The sequence below is a fragment of the Leucopleurus acutus genome, assembly GCF_964270905.1.
Source record: "Leucopleurus acutus genome assembly, chromosome: 6".
In the NCBI taxonomy this organism is placed as follows: Eukaryota; Metazoa; Chordata; class Mammalia; order Artiodactyla; family Delphinidae; genus Leucopleurus; species Leucopleurus acutus.
The window spans coordinates 24,030,546-24,044,979 of record NC_139149.1 but is presented as its reverse complement, the minus strand read 5'-3'; the positions used below and the strand labels follow the sequence as shown (position 1 = coordinate 24,044,979).

The window sequence follows — 14,434 nt, the reverse complement described above, 5'->3', positions numbered from 1 at the left end:
TATTAACTGGATTCATTCAAACCAGACACAGGTCCCAGCCACAGAGGGTTAGCTCTTCACTGGTCCAGAGCAGACATCCAGGCAGTGCTCTGTACATGGGCTGCATCTGTGGCAGAAAAAGAGGCTGCACACCAATGGCTCACGCATCCTCATCCCCACTCCACCAGCCCAGCTAAACCACTGTACATCCGGCAGTCTCCATACTTCCACCTGACACATGACATCACCACCAGAGCTGCCTGGCAATTGACACGCCCACAACTGCTAGTGATGGATTCCAGGGGAAGCACACATCATCAGAATGGCTCTCCAGCTTTCCAGGACTGGCTCTGGACTCTACCATCTGGCTCAATCCCAGTTGCTGATACCAAGAGCTGAGAACCAGGGAGAACTAGCCTGGCAAATTTTAAACAATAAAATCCAGTTATCTGCTCCGTAAGGAGATGCTGTTAGATGGGGTTTGCTGTTTCCAGTCTTCGTGCAGTAGTTCTCCAAGGTGGGGAGGAGGGAAATTTTGCCCCCCAAGCCTGGAGACATTTTTGATGCTACTGGCATCTAGTGGGTAGAGATACCATCCTACAAGGTACAGACAGTCCCCCACTCACAGAATTATCTGGCTCCAAACATCTATAGTGCTGAGATGAAAACCTATGTCTGGGTACGACTTCATCACATGATGATCCCCAAACCTCAAGCACTACTGCACAGTCCAATTAAATTCCCGAAACTCAGCTCCAAAGACCACTTTGATTGGCAGGTCGAGTTGATGACATGAAAGAGAAAAATACGTTAGAGGTGCCGATGGGGCCGTTTGGTTGTTTCTTTGTTGTTTTTGAGGAGAATTATTATTTTGCTAAGGTTCGTCTGTAAACAGAGGAAGTTGAAATAAATTTCTGTAGTTTCTTTGAGCTCCAAAGTCCTTTGATTACAAGAATATACAGTGCTTCATATTCTAACAGACTACTCTGGGTCAGGCTGGAAAGCTAACACGAGATCACTGCTCTTTAAGAGTGTGGAGGAAACCTACCCTATGAGATGCTTAGCAGTACACAAGAAATAAAACTGGTCGAAACAACTAGAAAAAATAAAGTCTATAAATTTACCATTCATGTGGCTTCTTACTTCCCACGGTAAAGGTTTGAGAGAGACCGAGATAAACAGAAGGAGGAAGTTACTACAGGACTAGACCTCTTTCCCTCCAAATGTTAACGTGGAATGCACTGAACCAGAAACTGAAAAACAGCATCGGTTTTACTTGTGACATTTACTTGTAACCCACTGGTAACACCAACGATGATAGTTTGCTTTCTCTTTTTCTGACGGTTTACCTATAACATTTGGGAATTATTACAGAAGATCAAAGTCAATGAGTAATTTAAAACGTACCCTCTGAAAAACTACCTAGCTGTTTTTCAAGGTCAGCTCTCAAAGAAGTCTCATTTTTTGATCCTTTAGATTGAAAAAGGTGACATTTTATTTAGACATATTAAAAACCAGTGCCTACAAATCTTGAAGGAATAGATTAAAAGCAGACTGTGTGATCATTCAAATAGTAGGCACTGAAAAAGAATGTCCACATTGTATGTTAAAAGCAACCATTTCCTCCTTACCAAAAAATATATATATGTATATAATTTTTATATCTATATATTTATAAAATTAAATTAACTAATTTTATATATATATATATATATATATATATATATATATATATATAAAATTTTAAAATAACCGAGTTTCCTGGATCCTTTAGAAAAGAAAAAATGTATATGTAACATTGAGCATGATTTCCTATGTTTAAACTCAAGCTTCAACCTGTGGCTACACATTTTATTAGACCTCTACATACTTCAAAGACCTTGAATGGGTCACAAAGTAGAACATCGAACTTTCCCACCTTGCCCAACCCCACTCTTCTATCTGATTTATAGTATACCTCAGATCTCAAACCGTGAGGCCACTGAAGTCTCCCTTCAATGACCAGAACTGTCACTGCACAGTAACCAAGGTCATCTTCTGTGGATTAAGTTCACTCCAATACTCGGTGACCACAGGAGGGCTGGGACTTGGATTCTCCAAAATACAATCTGATCTAAATTTCATTTGCAACTTTCGTTTTGTATTTGTGTGTGTATGTTTCTGTAAATATTTTATTTACACAAACATATATATACATATGTTTATGTATATATATATATATATAGTGTGTATACACATATTTCAGAAAGATATACACTGAAATGTTAATTGTGATTACTTTCTACAGTAGTAGATTCATATGTGATTTTCCTTTTTCTTCTTGATTTTTTTTTGCTTGTCTACAGCTTCCAACTTTTCTATATTAAGCCTAACTTTTGCTGAAAGAAAAATAAGTAATACTCCATATGTGTATTTTTTTTCACTCAACGTCATTTCAAAACGGATTTCAAGCACCTGACAAAAAAAGCAACGAGTACAGAAAGCTTTCTTTCAAAGCGAGGGCAACCAGAGACCAGAGCAAGACACAACAGCGGTAAACTCTAAGGAAGCCAAACGTTAAAACTATCAGTCAGCACGTAAGCCCCGATGTCCCTGCACACTGGCCAGGGGGAGGCACACGTTCGGCTCTGAGTTTCTTGGCGTCCGTAGGACATTCTTCCCCACCCTCCTTACCTCACGCCCACCAGTCCTAATTAAGGTTTGTTTAGGGAACGATAATGAGAAGATTTTTCTACATTCCCTGATCATCCCCCCAGATGAGATCATGCAGTCCAGCAATGTGTCCAGGGACGAGGAGGCAGCTGCAAATACAACCAACAGAGCGCCAACTAGGAAGCCCCACGGCTCCTGGCGCTAAGTGTCAGCGTGCACAAGAGGTCAAAATCTCCCAAAGGGCGTAGCTTTAACTTTCTAAAAGTGTCCCTCTGTGGGCAGTTTATCGCCATGAAGGTAGCGGCGAGGGATATACTCAATCCGTGACCAAGTCTGAGAGCCTCTGGGGTCCCTTGGAGGCAAAGCCACACTCGACGGAGGAGCCCCGGCAGTGTGGTGCTTACCGTAAGCTGTCATGACCCCCGCGTAGGGCCCATCCACCACATTTCTGTTTTCTTCTGCCAGCGCCTTGATGTACCTCTTGCTGAGGTCCAGGATCTGTTCCCGAAGCATGGAGCTGCTCTCGGGCTGAGTTCTCTGCTGGATGGTAAAATGCAAGAGCATCATACCCCAAATAAAGCCAAAAGTCACGAGGAAAAAGCCCAGCTTCTGAGAGGACAGCTTCCACGGAGTAAAGAGAGCCATTGCTCTCTGGCAACTTCACCTGCCCCGGGCTCTTACAGTGTGGAAAGGAGACACAAGTTCATGGTGTAGGCTGGGCTTGTGGGTTTCTCCGTCTCACTCGGGCTCCTGCGTCAGCCGATTTCCTTTCCTCGTTTCCATCCTGCCGTGAAGAAGGGGGAAAGTTAGCAGAGTCTTGTGGCAAAACACAGTGAAATAAACCAGAGCCTTGTTTTCATCCAAATAGCTCTAAAATGTGAACTTCCTTTTTTCTTAATCTGCCAGTTCCCTATCCTATGTTATGATTCGGGATCTGTAAATGGAGAGGGGAAATCTGGCTGGGTGGTGAAAAGCTGTACAAATACGGAGGAGGGAAATGTGTGTCTGCACGTGTTCACAGGTGTAGCAGGGCTGTTCCAGTCTGGACCAAGTTCAAAACAGGAAGCTTGTTCTGCAAGGTGGGGAGGAGATGGAAGGATATTTCACTGAATGTCAGCAAAAACCCAAGTGGAGGGTGGAGTCTCATCACCACCCAGCACTTCTGTGCCTCTGAAACTTGAACTTACAAAGTCATCATTATGTGCTCTAGCAAGGACAAGAGCCCGCAGCTGGAGAGGCGAGCCAGAAAGTGGACGCCCCTGGCGGGTAATCAGACGAGGAAAGGGGAGAGGGCCCCCCGTATTACTTAAGCACGGCCAGCTTTCAGTAGCAGTGTCCACAGCTGAGCTGAATGCCTCGGGGCCACCAGGTGGCCTCGCCCTAGGCACCAGCACAGAGAGGCTGGGCCAGGGGTACCCAGCCGTCTTTCCGTGCTAGCTGCCACGAGTGACAGCTGCACCACACTCCTCACTTGCACACTTGAGCACAGGAAATGCGGGGCACATGATGGCCTGCTTTTTTGTGGTTCTCATTTTCACTCACACCATGGGACAAAATGCGAGGTTAAAAGCCATCGTTTCAATACGAATGCAGCCAGATCCTACCTGGTACCAGCACAGGTCGGACAACAAATGGCACCGCGTTTTAAGCAAAGGCTGAGCATGACCTCCTGCGAGGGACTAACCCAGGATGTATTCAGAGTGTACCTATGTTTCAGATCAAAGGATTCTTCTTCCTAAGCAGCCTAAGAAGAAATGACAACGGGATCCTGGGACAGTTAGCTTTCAGCGTCTGCGATGCAGCGGATCTGTGTCGGTCTTCCTCTCTCACTCTTTTCCTCGCCTATCAACAGAGTCATCAGTACCTGGTAGTACCTCTACTGATAGTAAATGATAAATAAATTCTAGTTATGTCCCAGGCACTGTGATAGATGCTGTTTGTGCCTTAGTTCATTGAATTCTTGAAAGAGTCCTATATGGTAAGAACTATTAATGTTATCATGTCTGTTTTATAGATGAAAAAACAGTGACACAGGGAGATTAACTTGGCAAAGGTCAGCCAGCTATGTGGCAGAGGAGGGATAATCTAGGGATAAGCCAGCCCAGGAGTCAGTAAACCACACCCTGCCTTCCAAGGCCATCCTTCCTCCCCAGTTTCTTTATGACCAAGAATGGTCTGTACATGCCTAAAGGGCTGTGAAAAGCAACAGAGACTATGTGACTGAAATCTTATGTAGCTCAAAAGCCTAGAACATTCACTCTTGGCCCTTAACAGAAAAAGTTTACCAACTGCTGAATTCTAGGTCAGTGGTTCTCAAAGTGTGGTCCCTAACTCAGCAACAGCAGGAGCATCTGTGAGAGATGCCAGTCCTCAGGCCCCACCCCAGACCAACTGAATCAGCAACGCTGGCAGGGAGGGGTGTCCAGCATCCTATGTTTCAATCAGCCATCCAGGCGATTTTTTGTTGTTGTTTTTTTTGGCTGCGTTGGGTCTTCGTTGCTGCGCGCGGGCTTTCTCTAGTTGTGGCGAGTGGGGGCTGCTCTTCGTTGCGGTGCGCGGGCTCCTCATTGCGGTGGCTTCTCTTGTTGCGGAGCACGGGCTCTAGGCGCAACGGGCTTCAGTAGTTGTGGCTCACGGGCTCAGTAGTTGTGGCTCGCGGGCTCTAGGGCACAGGCTCAGTAGTTGTGGCGCACGGGCTTAGTTGCTCTACAGCATGTGGGATCTTCCCGGACCGGGGCTCGAACCCGTGTCCCCTGCACTGGCAGGCGGATTCTTAACCACTGCACCACCAGGGAAGCCCGTCCAGGTGATTTTGATGACCACTCCAGTTTGAGAGGCCTGGATGCAGGCAGACGGATGCCGTCACGATGCCACACCACCGCATGGCAATCAATGCGGCGGGAGCTCCCTCTGGGACCCCCTTTATCACATAAGTTCCTCTGGTCCATCGCTCTCCACTGTGATGCTCCTCCCCAGTCTGAAGTTGTAAAACACTTGTCTGTCTACCTTGCTTTTTTTTTTTTTTTTACCAGTTTCTGTGTAGGATCCATGACATCCTTTAAGAGACTCCCCCGCTTATGTTTTCAGAGACAGAGAGTGACCCAAGGGGCACAAATAGAATACCTGTTGACTGAATGAGCTTGTCACCCAGGCACTGTGGCACTCCATTCAGCCCCTCTAACGTGGGCCAGATGAAAGGCACCTGCCATCCACTCCTTCTACAAGGATACACTTAGCAAGGACCCACTTGTTGTCATCAGGCCCTGGGGACTGAACTGGGAACGAGACAGGGCTCCCACCCTCAAGTGGCTGATGCTTTAGAATCCACCCTTCTAACTGGTGCTTAGTTCCCCAGGAAATGTCTGCACTTCCTTTTCGATAACCCACGCCAGTTACCCGATGTCACCCCAGGGCTGAAGGGATTTTCCCAGAGCAAGTAAACGAGGTGCTGTACCAAGAAAGACAGTCTCTGGTAATTTTCTTTTGCTATTTTAGGAGACAGCCGCACGTGCAGACAGGAATTACCTGTCAGCTTTCAGATAGGAAGCCCTGCTCCGCTTCCTCGATGAACCCCCCTGAAGAAGCTCCTCAAGGCTGCAAAGTTTAAGCAAAGGAAAGAGCAGGCTCAAGAACCGAGCAAGGGGCTTCCCTGGTGGCGCGGTGGTTGAGGGTCCGCCTGCCCATGCAGGGGACACGGGTTCGTGCCCCGGTCTGGGAAGATCCCACATGCCGCGGAGCAGCTGGGCCCGTGAGCCATGGCCGCTGAGCCTGCACGTCCGGAGCCTATGCTCCGCAACGGGAGAGGCCACAACAGTGAGAGGCCCGCGTACCAAAAAAAAAAAAAGAACTAAGCAAGGACCCAGTACAAGGTGGCGTGCTTCTCTGCCTTGACCTTGGGGACAGTCAGGACCACCCAGGTGGTGCATTTGAGGGGCAAAAGGATGGTCCAGAAACCCAGTCGTGGTTAAATTTTTGCAGCTCAGAGACATAAAAATTAGGAGTGAAAATCTCTAAGTTCAGAGCACAGTTCTGACTATTGAGGGCCCAGATTTTAAGTGACTACAGAACTGCCAGAAATATTCCTTTCTCCGATGAAATCCAGAGTTTGAAATAACAGCATCTATATCAGCACACACACACAGAATTAAATTGGAATCCATCTCTACAATTCCTACTAGAAAGAAAGAATTTAAAGAGACTTTTCAAAATCATCATTAGGGAGACATCCCTAACTGCAACAGTAACAGGACAATAATAGGACAGCGATCCAAACCAGAGGGTGTTGGTGCCATGAGAGGACTTCATGATAATTATCAGTCATGGCTACGATATTAATCAACAGGCCACAGAACAACAGTCATCAAAATGCTGTCAGTCGGGCTCAAAATCTGCCTGCCTCCTGATCTCCTAGCAAACAGCTGGGTCCTCTCCCAAACTGGATTCAGTAAGGCACAAAGAGGGCGACACAGTGTATCTCAAAAGGTCTTGTTGCCAGCCAGAGTAGCGACAGCCCAGGGCCATGGCTTCATCTATCCTCCTCCAGAAAGAAGTTTGTACCAAGTCTGTTCCTAATATGTTACGCTTCTAGATTCATCACGGACGCTAATCACCCTAATATGCATCTCCTCTATTCTTGTACTTGTGAGCAGTGTGCACTTCCTCCCTTCCCATTCACTCCTCAACGAAATGTGTGATCAAAGATCTGTGGCAAGGACGATGCAGGGGACGCGGGTTCGTGCCCCGGTCTGGGAAGATCCCAACATGCCGAGGAGCGGCTGGGCCCGTGAGCCATGGCCACCGAGCCTGCGCGTCCGGAGCCTGTGCTCCGCAACAGGAGAGGCCACAACAGTGAGAGGCCCGCGTACAGCAAACAAAAACAACAACAACAACAAAAAAGATCTGTGGCAAGGAAATGCATCTTAATTTCAAAAATAAAAGTATATGAAAAGACACTCAACATCATTAGCCATTAGGGAAACCCAAATCAGAAGCACAATGAAATACCAATTCCCATCCATTAGGATGACTATAGTCAAACAAGACAGATAAGAGCAAGTGTTGGTGAGGAGGCAGAGAAATGAGAACCCTATATATCCTGTGAGTGGGACTGTACAATGGTGCAGCCGGTGTGGACAACCGTCTGGCGCTTCCTCAAATGATTAAACAGACAGTTATCATAAGACCCAGCTAGCTCCACTCCTAGGAATTCTCCCGAAAGAAATAAAAGCATGTGTCCACACAAAAACTTATACAACGTTCACAGCAACATTATTCATAATAGACAAAAAATGAAACAACCCAAATGGTCATCCACTGACAAGTGGATGACCAAAATGGGGCAAACCCATACAACGGAGTTCTTTTCGTCAATAAAAAGAAATGAAGCACTGATACATGTTACACCATGGACGATCCCTGGAAACACCATGCTAAGTGAAAAAAGGCAAAAAGGCAGTCACAAAACACAACATATTGTATGATTCCATTGATATGAAATGTCTCGAATAGGCACATCTCTAGAAGTAGAACTTACAAGAGTAGTTTCTTAGGGCTTGAGAGGATGGGGGATCTGGGAGGTGACAACTAAGGCCTAGCCAGGTTTATTCTGGGTAGTAATGAAAATGTTCTAAAATGGACTGTGGTGACGGACGCACAATTCCGTGGATATTCTAAAAAAAAAAAAAACAAACCAACACTGAATTATATACTTTAAATGGGAGAATTGGATGATACGTGAAACATATCTCAATAAAGCTGTTACGAAAATAAAAGCAAGCAAACAAGCCCACCTCCAAAGTTGGGGTAGAAGCTGAATTTGAAGACAGGCAGATAAGCCTCGGGGGCGCGCTGTGGCCCCAGCAAGGAGCCACCCTTCCCCCACTGCCCACAGCACGGCCAAGGTAAGGTTGTGCCCTTACTAAGGGCTGACCACAGGCCCAGCACCAGAAGGAAAGTACAGAGAAATGTGCCACCCCGTTTACAAGACACAGCTGTCCTTCCCAGCTCTGGGTCAACCTCTCGGGCCACCCTCTGAGGCAAGACCTGCTTTGCCTGCCGGATGCCAATTTCTCACAACACTTGAGGACGCTCTCAAAAACAGCCCCATGCCAATGGGGTCAAAGCCAGACTGATGAAGCCGTGAAGAAGTTCCTTCAGGGGCCCATCCACCATCCTTGGAGGACCACTTCTGACATCAGGACCTGTGTCGTCAGAGGATGGATGAGGCTGGAAATGCCCATCCCTTCAGGAGCGATGTCAGCCCCAACCAGAGAGATGTGATCTTTTCCTCACTGCCCACAGGACAGTCTCGACACAGCTTGCCGGTCCCACATTCCCATGGGTAGCACTGCTTGAACTGTCATTCACACACCTCTGCTGTCCTACTACGGACCACCGCCATCTTCCCACCTGTCTTTAGATGGTGGCTGTCAGGGCCTCCCTCTCGCCTCACCCTCGGCAGCAACATTCAAGAAATCCTAATTGTGTTCGCAGCCGCCGCCATGCGGTGGTCGCTCTCCAACGCCAGCGCCGCTCCAGCCGACGGGGAAGATGGTAAGGGAGGAGGTCTCTGTACATCATGGCTCGTACAGAGCCGACTGCCCGCAAATCCACCGGTGGTAAAACACCGAGGAAGCAACTGGGTACGAAAGCTGCTCGCAAGAGTGCGCCCTCTACTGGAGGGGTGAAGAAACCTCACCATTACAGGCCCTGCTGATCGCAAACTCCCCTTCCAGCGTCTGGCACGGGAAGTTGCTCAGGACTTCAAAGCAGATCTGCGCTTCCAGAGCACAGCTCTTGGTGCTTTGCAAGAGGCAGGCGAGGCCTCTCTGGCTGGCCTTTTTGAAGACACCAACCTAGGAGCTATCCATGCCAAATGTGCGACAATTACGCCAAAAGACATCCAGCTAGCGCGCCGCATACATGGAGAACGTGCTTAAGAATCCACTCTGACGGGAAACATTTCATTCTTTAAAAAAATATATTCTCTTCTTCCTGCTATTGGTAGTTCTGAACGTTAGATATTTTTTCCCCATGGGGTCAAAAGGTACCTAAGTACATGACTGTAAGTGGAAAAACGGGGGGCGACAGAAATCAGGTACCGGCAGTTTTCCCATTTTCATGTGTGTGTGAATTTTTAATATCAATGCGGGGACATGAAGCATTAATGCAAGTCAAAATGTTTCCGCGAACAAGTTTCAGCAGTTCAACCTTGTAACAATTATAAATAAACCTGTTAAATTTTTCTGGACAGTGCCAGCATTTGGATTTTTTTAAAAACAGGTAAATTTCTCATTGACTGAAACTAAATGGTGTTTGTAGCGTTTTTATCATACAGTGGATTCCATCCACTCACTATACTTTTCTAACTGAGGTGTCCTACATGCAGGTACATATTTTTAATGTTGTCTGTCTTCCGTGCTGTTCCTGTAAGTTTGCTATTAATATACGTTAAACTATAAAAAAGAAAGAAATCCTGAGTCTGCTGTGTTCATCCACGTTGCCTTGGAAACCCCGCCCCTGTCTCACAACTGAACCCCACATCCTGCCTAAAACCTCCCCTGGCTCCCTGGACTGAGGAGGGCGCATCCTCCTTGGAGCACTCCCAGCAGTACGTGCTCTTTCTAAAGAGCTTACCTACTGCTCTGTCGGATGATCTTTTCTTTCATTTCTCCGTAAGCTCTCTAAAGACAGGAAGTGCCAGGAATGGGACTGCCTTGCACACCAGGGATGGTCATTATGTGTTTGCCAGATGAAATAACAGGATGACGGGGATGAGATGATGAAACACAAATGAGCAGTGACCTCCAGGGCCACCTCCTGGTGTGAAGCACAAAGAAGCCAGGCACTCTGGGACTGTAAGCTGACCTCACCTTTTGGGAGTTTTTAACCCTAAGACCTGTCGCATAGCAGTGAAGGATCATTATGCCCTTGACTAGATGGGGTTAAACTAAAGGGGATATGGTGGTAGATGGGTACTAATGGGGGGGAAAAAAAGGAAAAACAGCTTCAGAAGATAATTCTAGAAGGGGCAGTGACTGTGGGACCAAAATGATGTCCAAGACAAGGGATGAGAGGGGAAACAAGTTGAGGGGAACTCTGGGGGAGGCTGTTGGTTTCATCACCGGGTATCCTAGATGGTGACAGGAAAAGATCAGAAGGGTGATGAGGGGTAACTGAATGAACTCCCGTTGTTTAAAGTATCTTCTCCCGTTGTTAAAATATCTCTAAACAACTCCGTTGTTTAAAGTATCTTCTCTTAAAACAACTGGTTAGAAAAAGTCTTATACTATAGAGATTTTCAACAAAACTTCCACATACCTCTGTATGTGGAGTTTGAACTTTGAAATCCTACACTAATTTGCTCAGGAAAATTAATGCTTGGCAGTGGTCTTGTTTGCTAATTTTTTTATAAAATTCAGGTCCACATATCTACTCATGTAAAACTGCACAACAGCAAACACTATGAGACCCCGATTAAATGCTAGATGAGAGTCAGTCCTAAACTAAGTTTCAAAGACATGTGTCTGATCACTCCTAATTATAAGTAGCAATAAAAGTCTTTAGAGAATGCTAATGACTCAACTCTGAAACAATTTCCTACTACTTCTCTTTCCAGCCTCAGTACAAATGTACATTAAGAGCAACTTAGAGTGCTTGGAAAACTGTGTTAAAACAAAAATACTAGCCATTAACATCTGCTATCAGGGTGAATCTGGACTTCCACTATTTTGCAACCAAAATGCGGCACAGAAATCAACTGTGTGCTAACCCTGACACGAGTGCACACCACTCCCAACTCTGCTCACCAGAGCAGCTCACTGGCCTAGTCATCGACTTTAAAAGGAAGTAGGATAAGTTAAAACGTATAAAGTACCTTCATGCAGACTGGGACACTACATGAGATCTTGCTTAGGAACATAATAACCAAGCACAAACTCTTGATTCACAGAGAAGGACACTGAGGTCCCGAAAACGTTATGTTTCCAACTGGAGTCAGAATCAAACCATAACTCAAGGTCTGCTTCCTGATCCGATTTGGTCTCCACCACACCAAGCTGCGTCTCTCAGCTGCCTGCAGAAACTCAAAATGGAAGAGACGTATCAACATGAAACACCAACCAGAAACCACAGTCTGGTGACAGTAAGGTACTGTGAGTCTACTGCGATGTCCCCCCAACCTCGAGGAGCTGGGAGAATCAGCAGATGAAAGGAAGAAAAACATACATTCACGGAATTACTGGTGCAAGGCAGGCAGATGGCCTAGGCTGGGGTGGGAGTCTGGCTCTAAATATGGTGTGTTCTGTTGTTAAAAGGAGAAACTGAGCAGGAGGGAAGGACAAGCAAAGCAGCCTTTTCTTCCAAAATAAGCCCAAATTCCTGGGAAGATGCTCCGAGGCTAGATGCTCACTCCCTGGACGGCTGGGTACCACCAAACTGAAGCCAGCGCCCAATATAAGGTGTGAGTCCTTGACAGCTGTGCTAGCCACGAGCTCTCCTCCCAATCTGTGGGGCAAAGGAGCCCAGGAACCAACGGTGGTGGGGATACTGCTGGAACACGGACGGACGGGCCCTTTCTCTTCCACTTTCCTGACTCGGTTCTCTGACAAATTCTGGGCCTTTAGAAACAGGAAAAACACATTTGAAGTGAAAACAGCGTGTTCTTTTTAGAACTGGCTCAACAAGTCTTATCTTGAGTCACTAACCAAAAGACACCCGCTAAAGCAACACACCTTTGCTATTCTCGAGACGGGGGTGGGGAGAGGGGTGGCTGCCTGCTGATGCCTAGGTCTTACACGGCCCGTCCCTTTTACTTCATTTTTTTTTTATTTTTTGAATTCTATTTTATTTATTTTTTTATACAGCAGGTTCTTATTAGTCATCCATTTTATACACATCAGTGTATACATGTCAATCTCTATCTCCCAATTCATCCCACCACCATCCCACCCCCTGCCACTTTCCCCCCTTGGTGTCCATACGTTTGTTCTCTGCATCTGTGTCTCAATTTCTGCCCTGCAAACCGGTTCATCTGTACCATTTTTGTAGATTCCACATATATGCGTTAATATACGATATTCATTTCTCCCTTTCTGACTTACTTCACTCTGTATGACAGTCTCTAGATCCATCCACGTCTCTACAAATGACCCAATTTCGTTCCTTTTTATGGCTGAGTAATATTCCATTGTATATATGTACCACATCTTCTTTACCCATTCGTCTGTCGATGGGCATTTAGGTTGCCTCCATGTCCTGGCTATTGTAAATAGTGCTGCAATGAACACTGGGGTGCATGTGTCTTTTTGAATTATGGTTTTCTCTGGGTATATGCCCAGTAGTGGGATTGCTGGGTCGTCGGCTCATCCCTTTTACGGGATCAAACCAAGACAGTCCTGTGCCCAGTTTGCATTTATTAGGCTGCACTTGCATTCTTGGTGTGGGCGGGGAAGGGAAACAGCCAGCCCTGCCCACCTGAAGCAGGATTGGCCTTGCAGCTACACTGCTTGCTAAGTGTAGTTCAGGACTCCATAACTGGCATCAACAGCTAAGTAAATTTTCAAACACTGTAATAAGGCTAATGACTCTGTATCCAGAACAGGCCTTCCTTCCCGCCCCCTCTGTTCCATCCCACCCTCCACTCCCTCCCAACTGTCCTCTGGTCACTGTGCCTGTGGTCATGTCCACTAGGGGGAGCAGAGGGGCAGGGAAAACGGTTGGAAACACACATGGATGAACTGTATTCTGACTCTGCCTCTCAGGCAGGAGGTGTGCACATTATTGGCAGGTGGACAAAGGAGTGAGAAGGAAGCTGTCACTTCTGGATAAGAATCTTCCCATGTTCTGTAAGTTTCATTTACCAGGCTCACAGGTTGTTCACAGTTGACAGAATTTCCCATCAACAACAAAAAAATGAAACCACAGCAACGCTAAGAATTCTGAAAACATCTACTAAACCAAAACAAAAAGCACGGGTCGGGCTTCCCTGGTGGCGCACTGGTTGAGATGCAGGGGACATGGGTTCGTGCCCTGGTCCGGGAAGATCCCACATGCCGCGGAGCGGCTGGGCCCGTGAGCCATGGCCTCTGAGCCTGCGTGTCCGGAGCCTGTGCTCCGCAACGGGAGAGGCCACAACAGCGAGAGGCCCACGTACCGCCAAAAAAAAAAAAAAAAAAAAAAGCACGGGTCCCTGAAAAGTGAAATAAATCCATTTAATCCAGGGTGTCTCGATTCTTGGCACAACTGATGTTTGAGGCCAGAGCATTCTTTGTCACAGGGGGCTGTCCTGCGTGCTGTAGGATGTTAGGCAGCATCCCTGTCCTCTAGCTACTACACGCCTTTAGAGATACAGGCCATTAGAACCCGCCACCACCAACTGTGACAACATAAATGTCTCCTGACACTGTCAAATGTTCCCTAAAGGATAAACGCACCCAGGTTGATAACCAGTGCTTTAGCCCATCAGCAGGACCTTACCCGCCCCATAGGATGAGGCTCAGGGAAGGGCAGCCCATAGGACTAGATCGCAGGGCAAGGAGAAGCAAACCAAGTAAACTCAGGAGCCAGTCACCAGCCCTGAAGATGCACAGGCTCAGAGCCCTGAGCTAAGACTAGAGGCCACAGAGAGACGAGAGGAGGGCGGATTCCTGATGCTGCCCCAAGCTGACTGACCATGAGTCTCATTTTCTTCCACATCCCTCAGTGCCAACACTATCCTGGCACCCGCCACGGAGTTCATGCCTGGGCTGGCTATGCCCCCATGTACTAATTAGTATATGTCATTGACGCTCCACTCCACAAAGAT

The 14,434-nt window shown here is 46.9% G+C and overlaps 1 protein-coding gene and 1 pseudogene across 2 annotated transcripts in view; one reads left to right on the top strand and one right to left on the bottom strand.

Moving 5' to 3' along the window:
• Positions 1-14,434, bottom strand: part of MGAT5 (alpha-1,6-mannosylglycoprotein 6-beta-N-acetylglucosaminyltransferase) — a gene marked incomplete at its 3' end in the record, with an annotated part of 361,158 nt that overhangs the window by 219,676 nt on the left and 127,048 nt on the right. Inside the window, exon 3 of the mRNA XM_082840634.1 lies at positions 3,036-3,415. Coding sequence (XP_082696760.1) covers positions 3,036-3,276 — 241 coding nt within the window. The 5' untranslated portion in view covers positions 3,277-3,415. The remainder of the gene's footprint in view (positions 1-3,035; positions 3,416-14,434) is intronic.
• LOC309962698 (histone H3.3-like) lies at positions 9,209-9,569 on the top strand (annotated as a pseudogene). The gene has a single exon. The product of its transcript is annotated as a histone H3.3-like (transcript).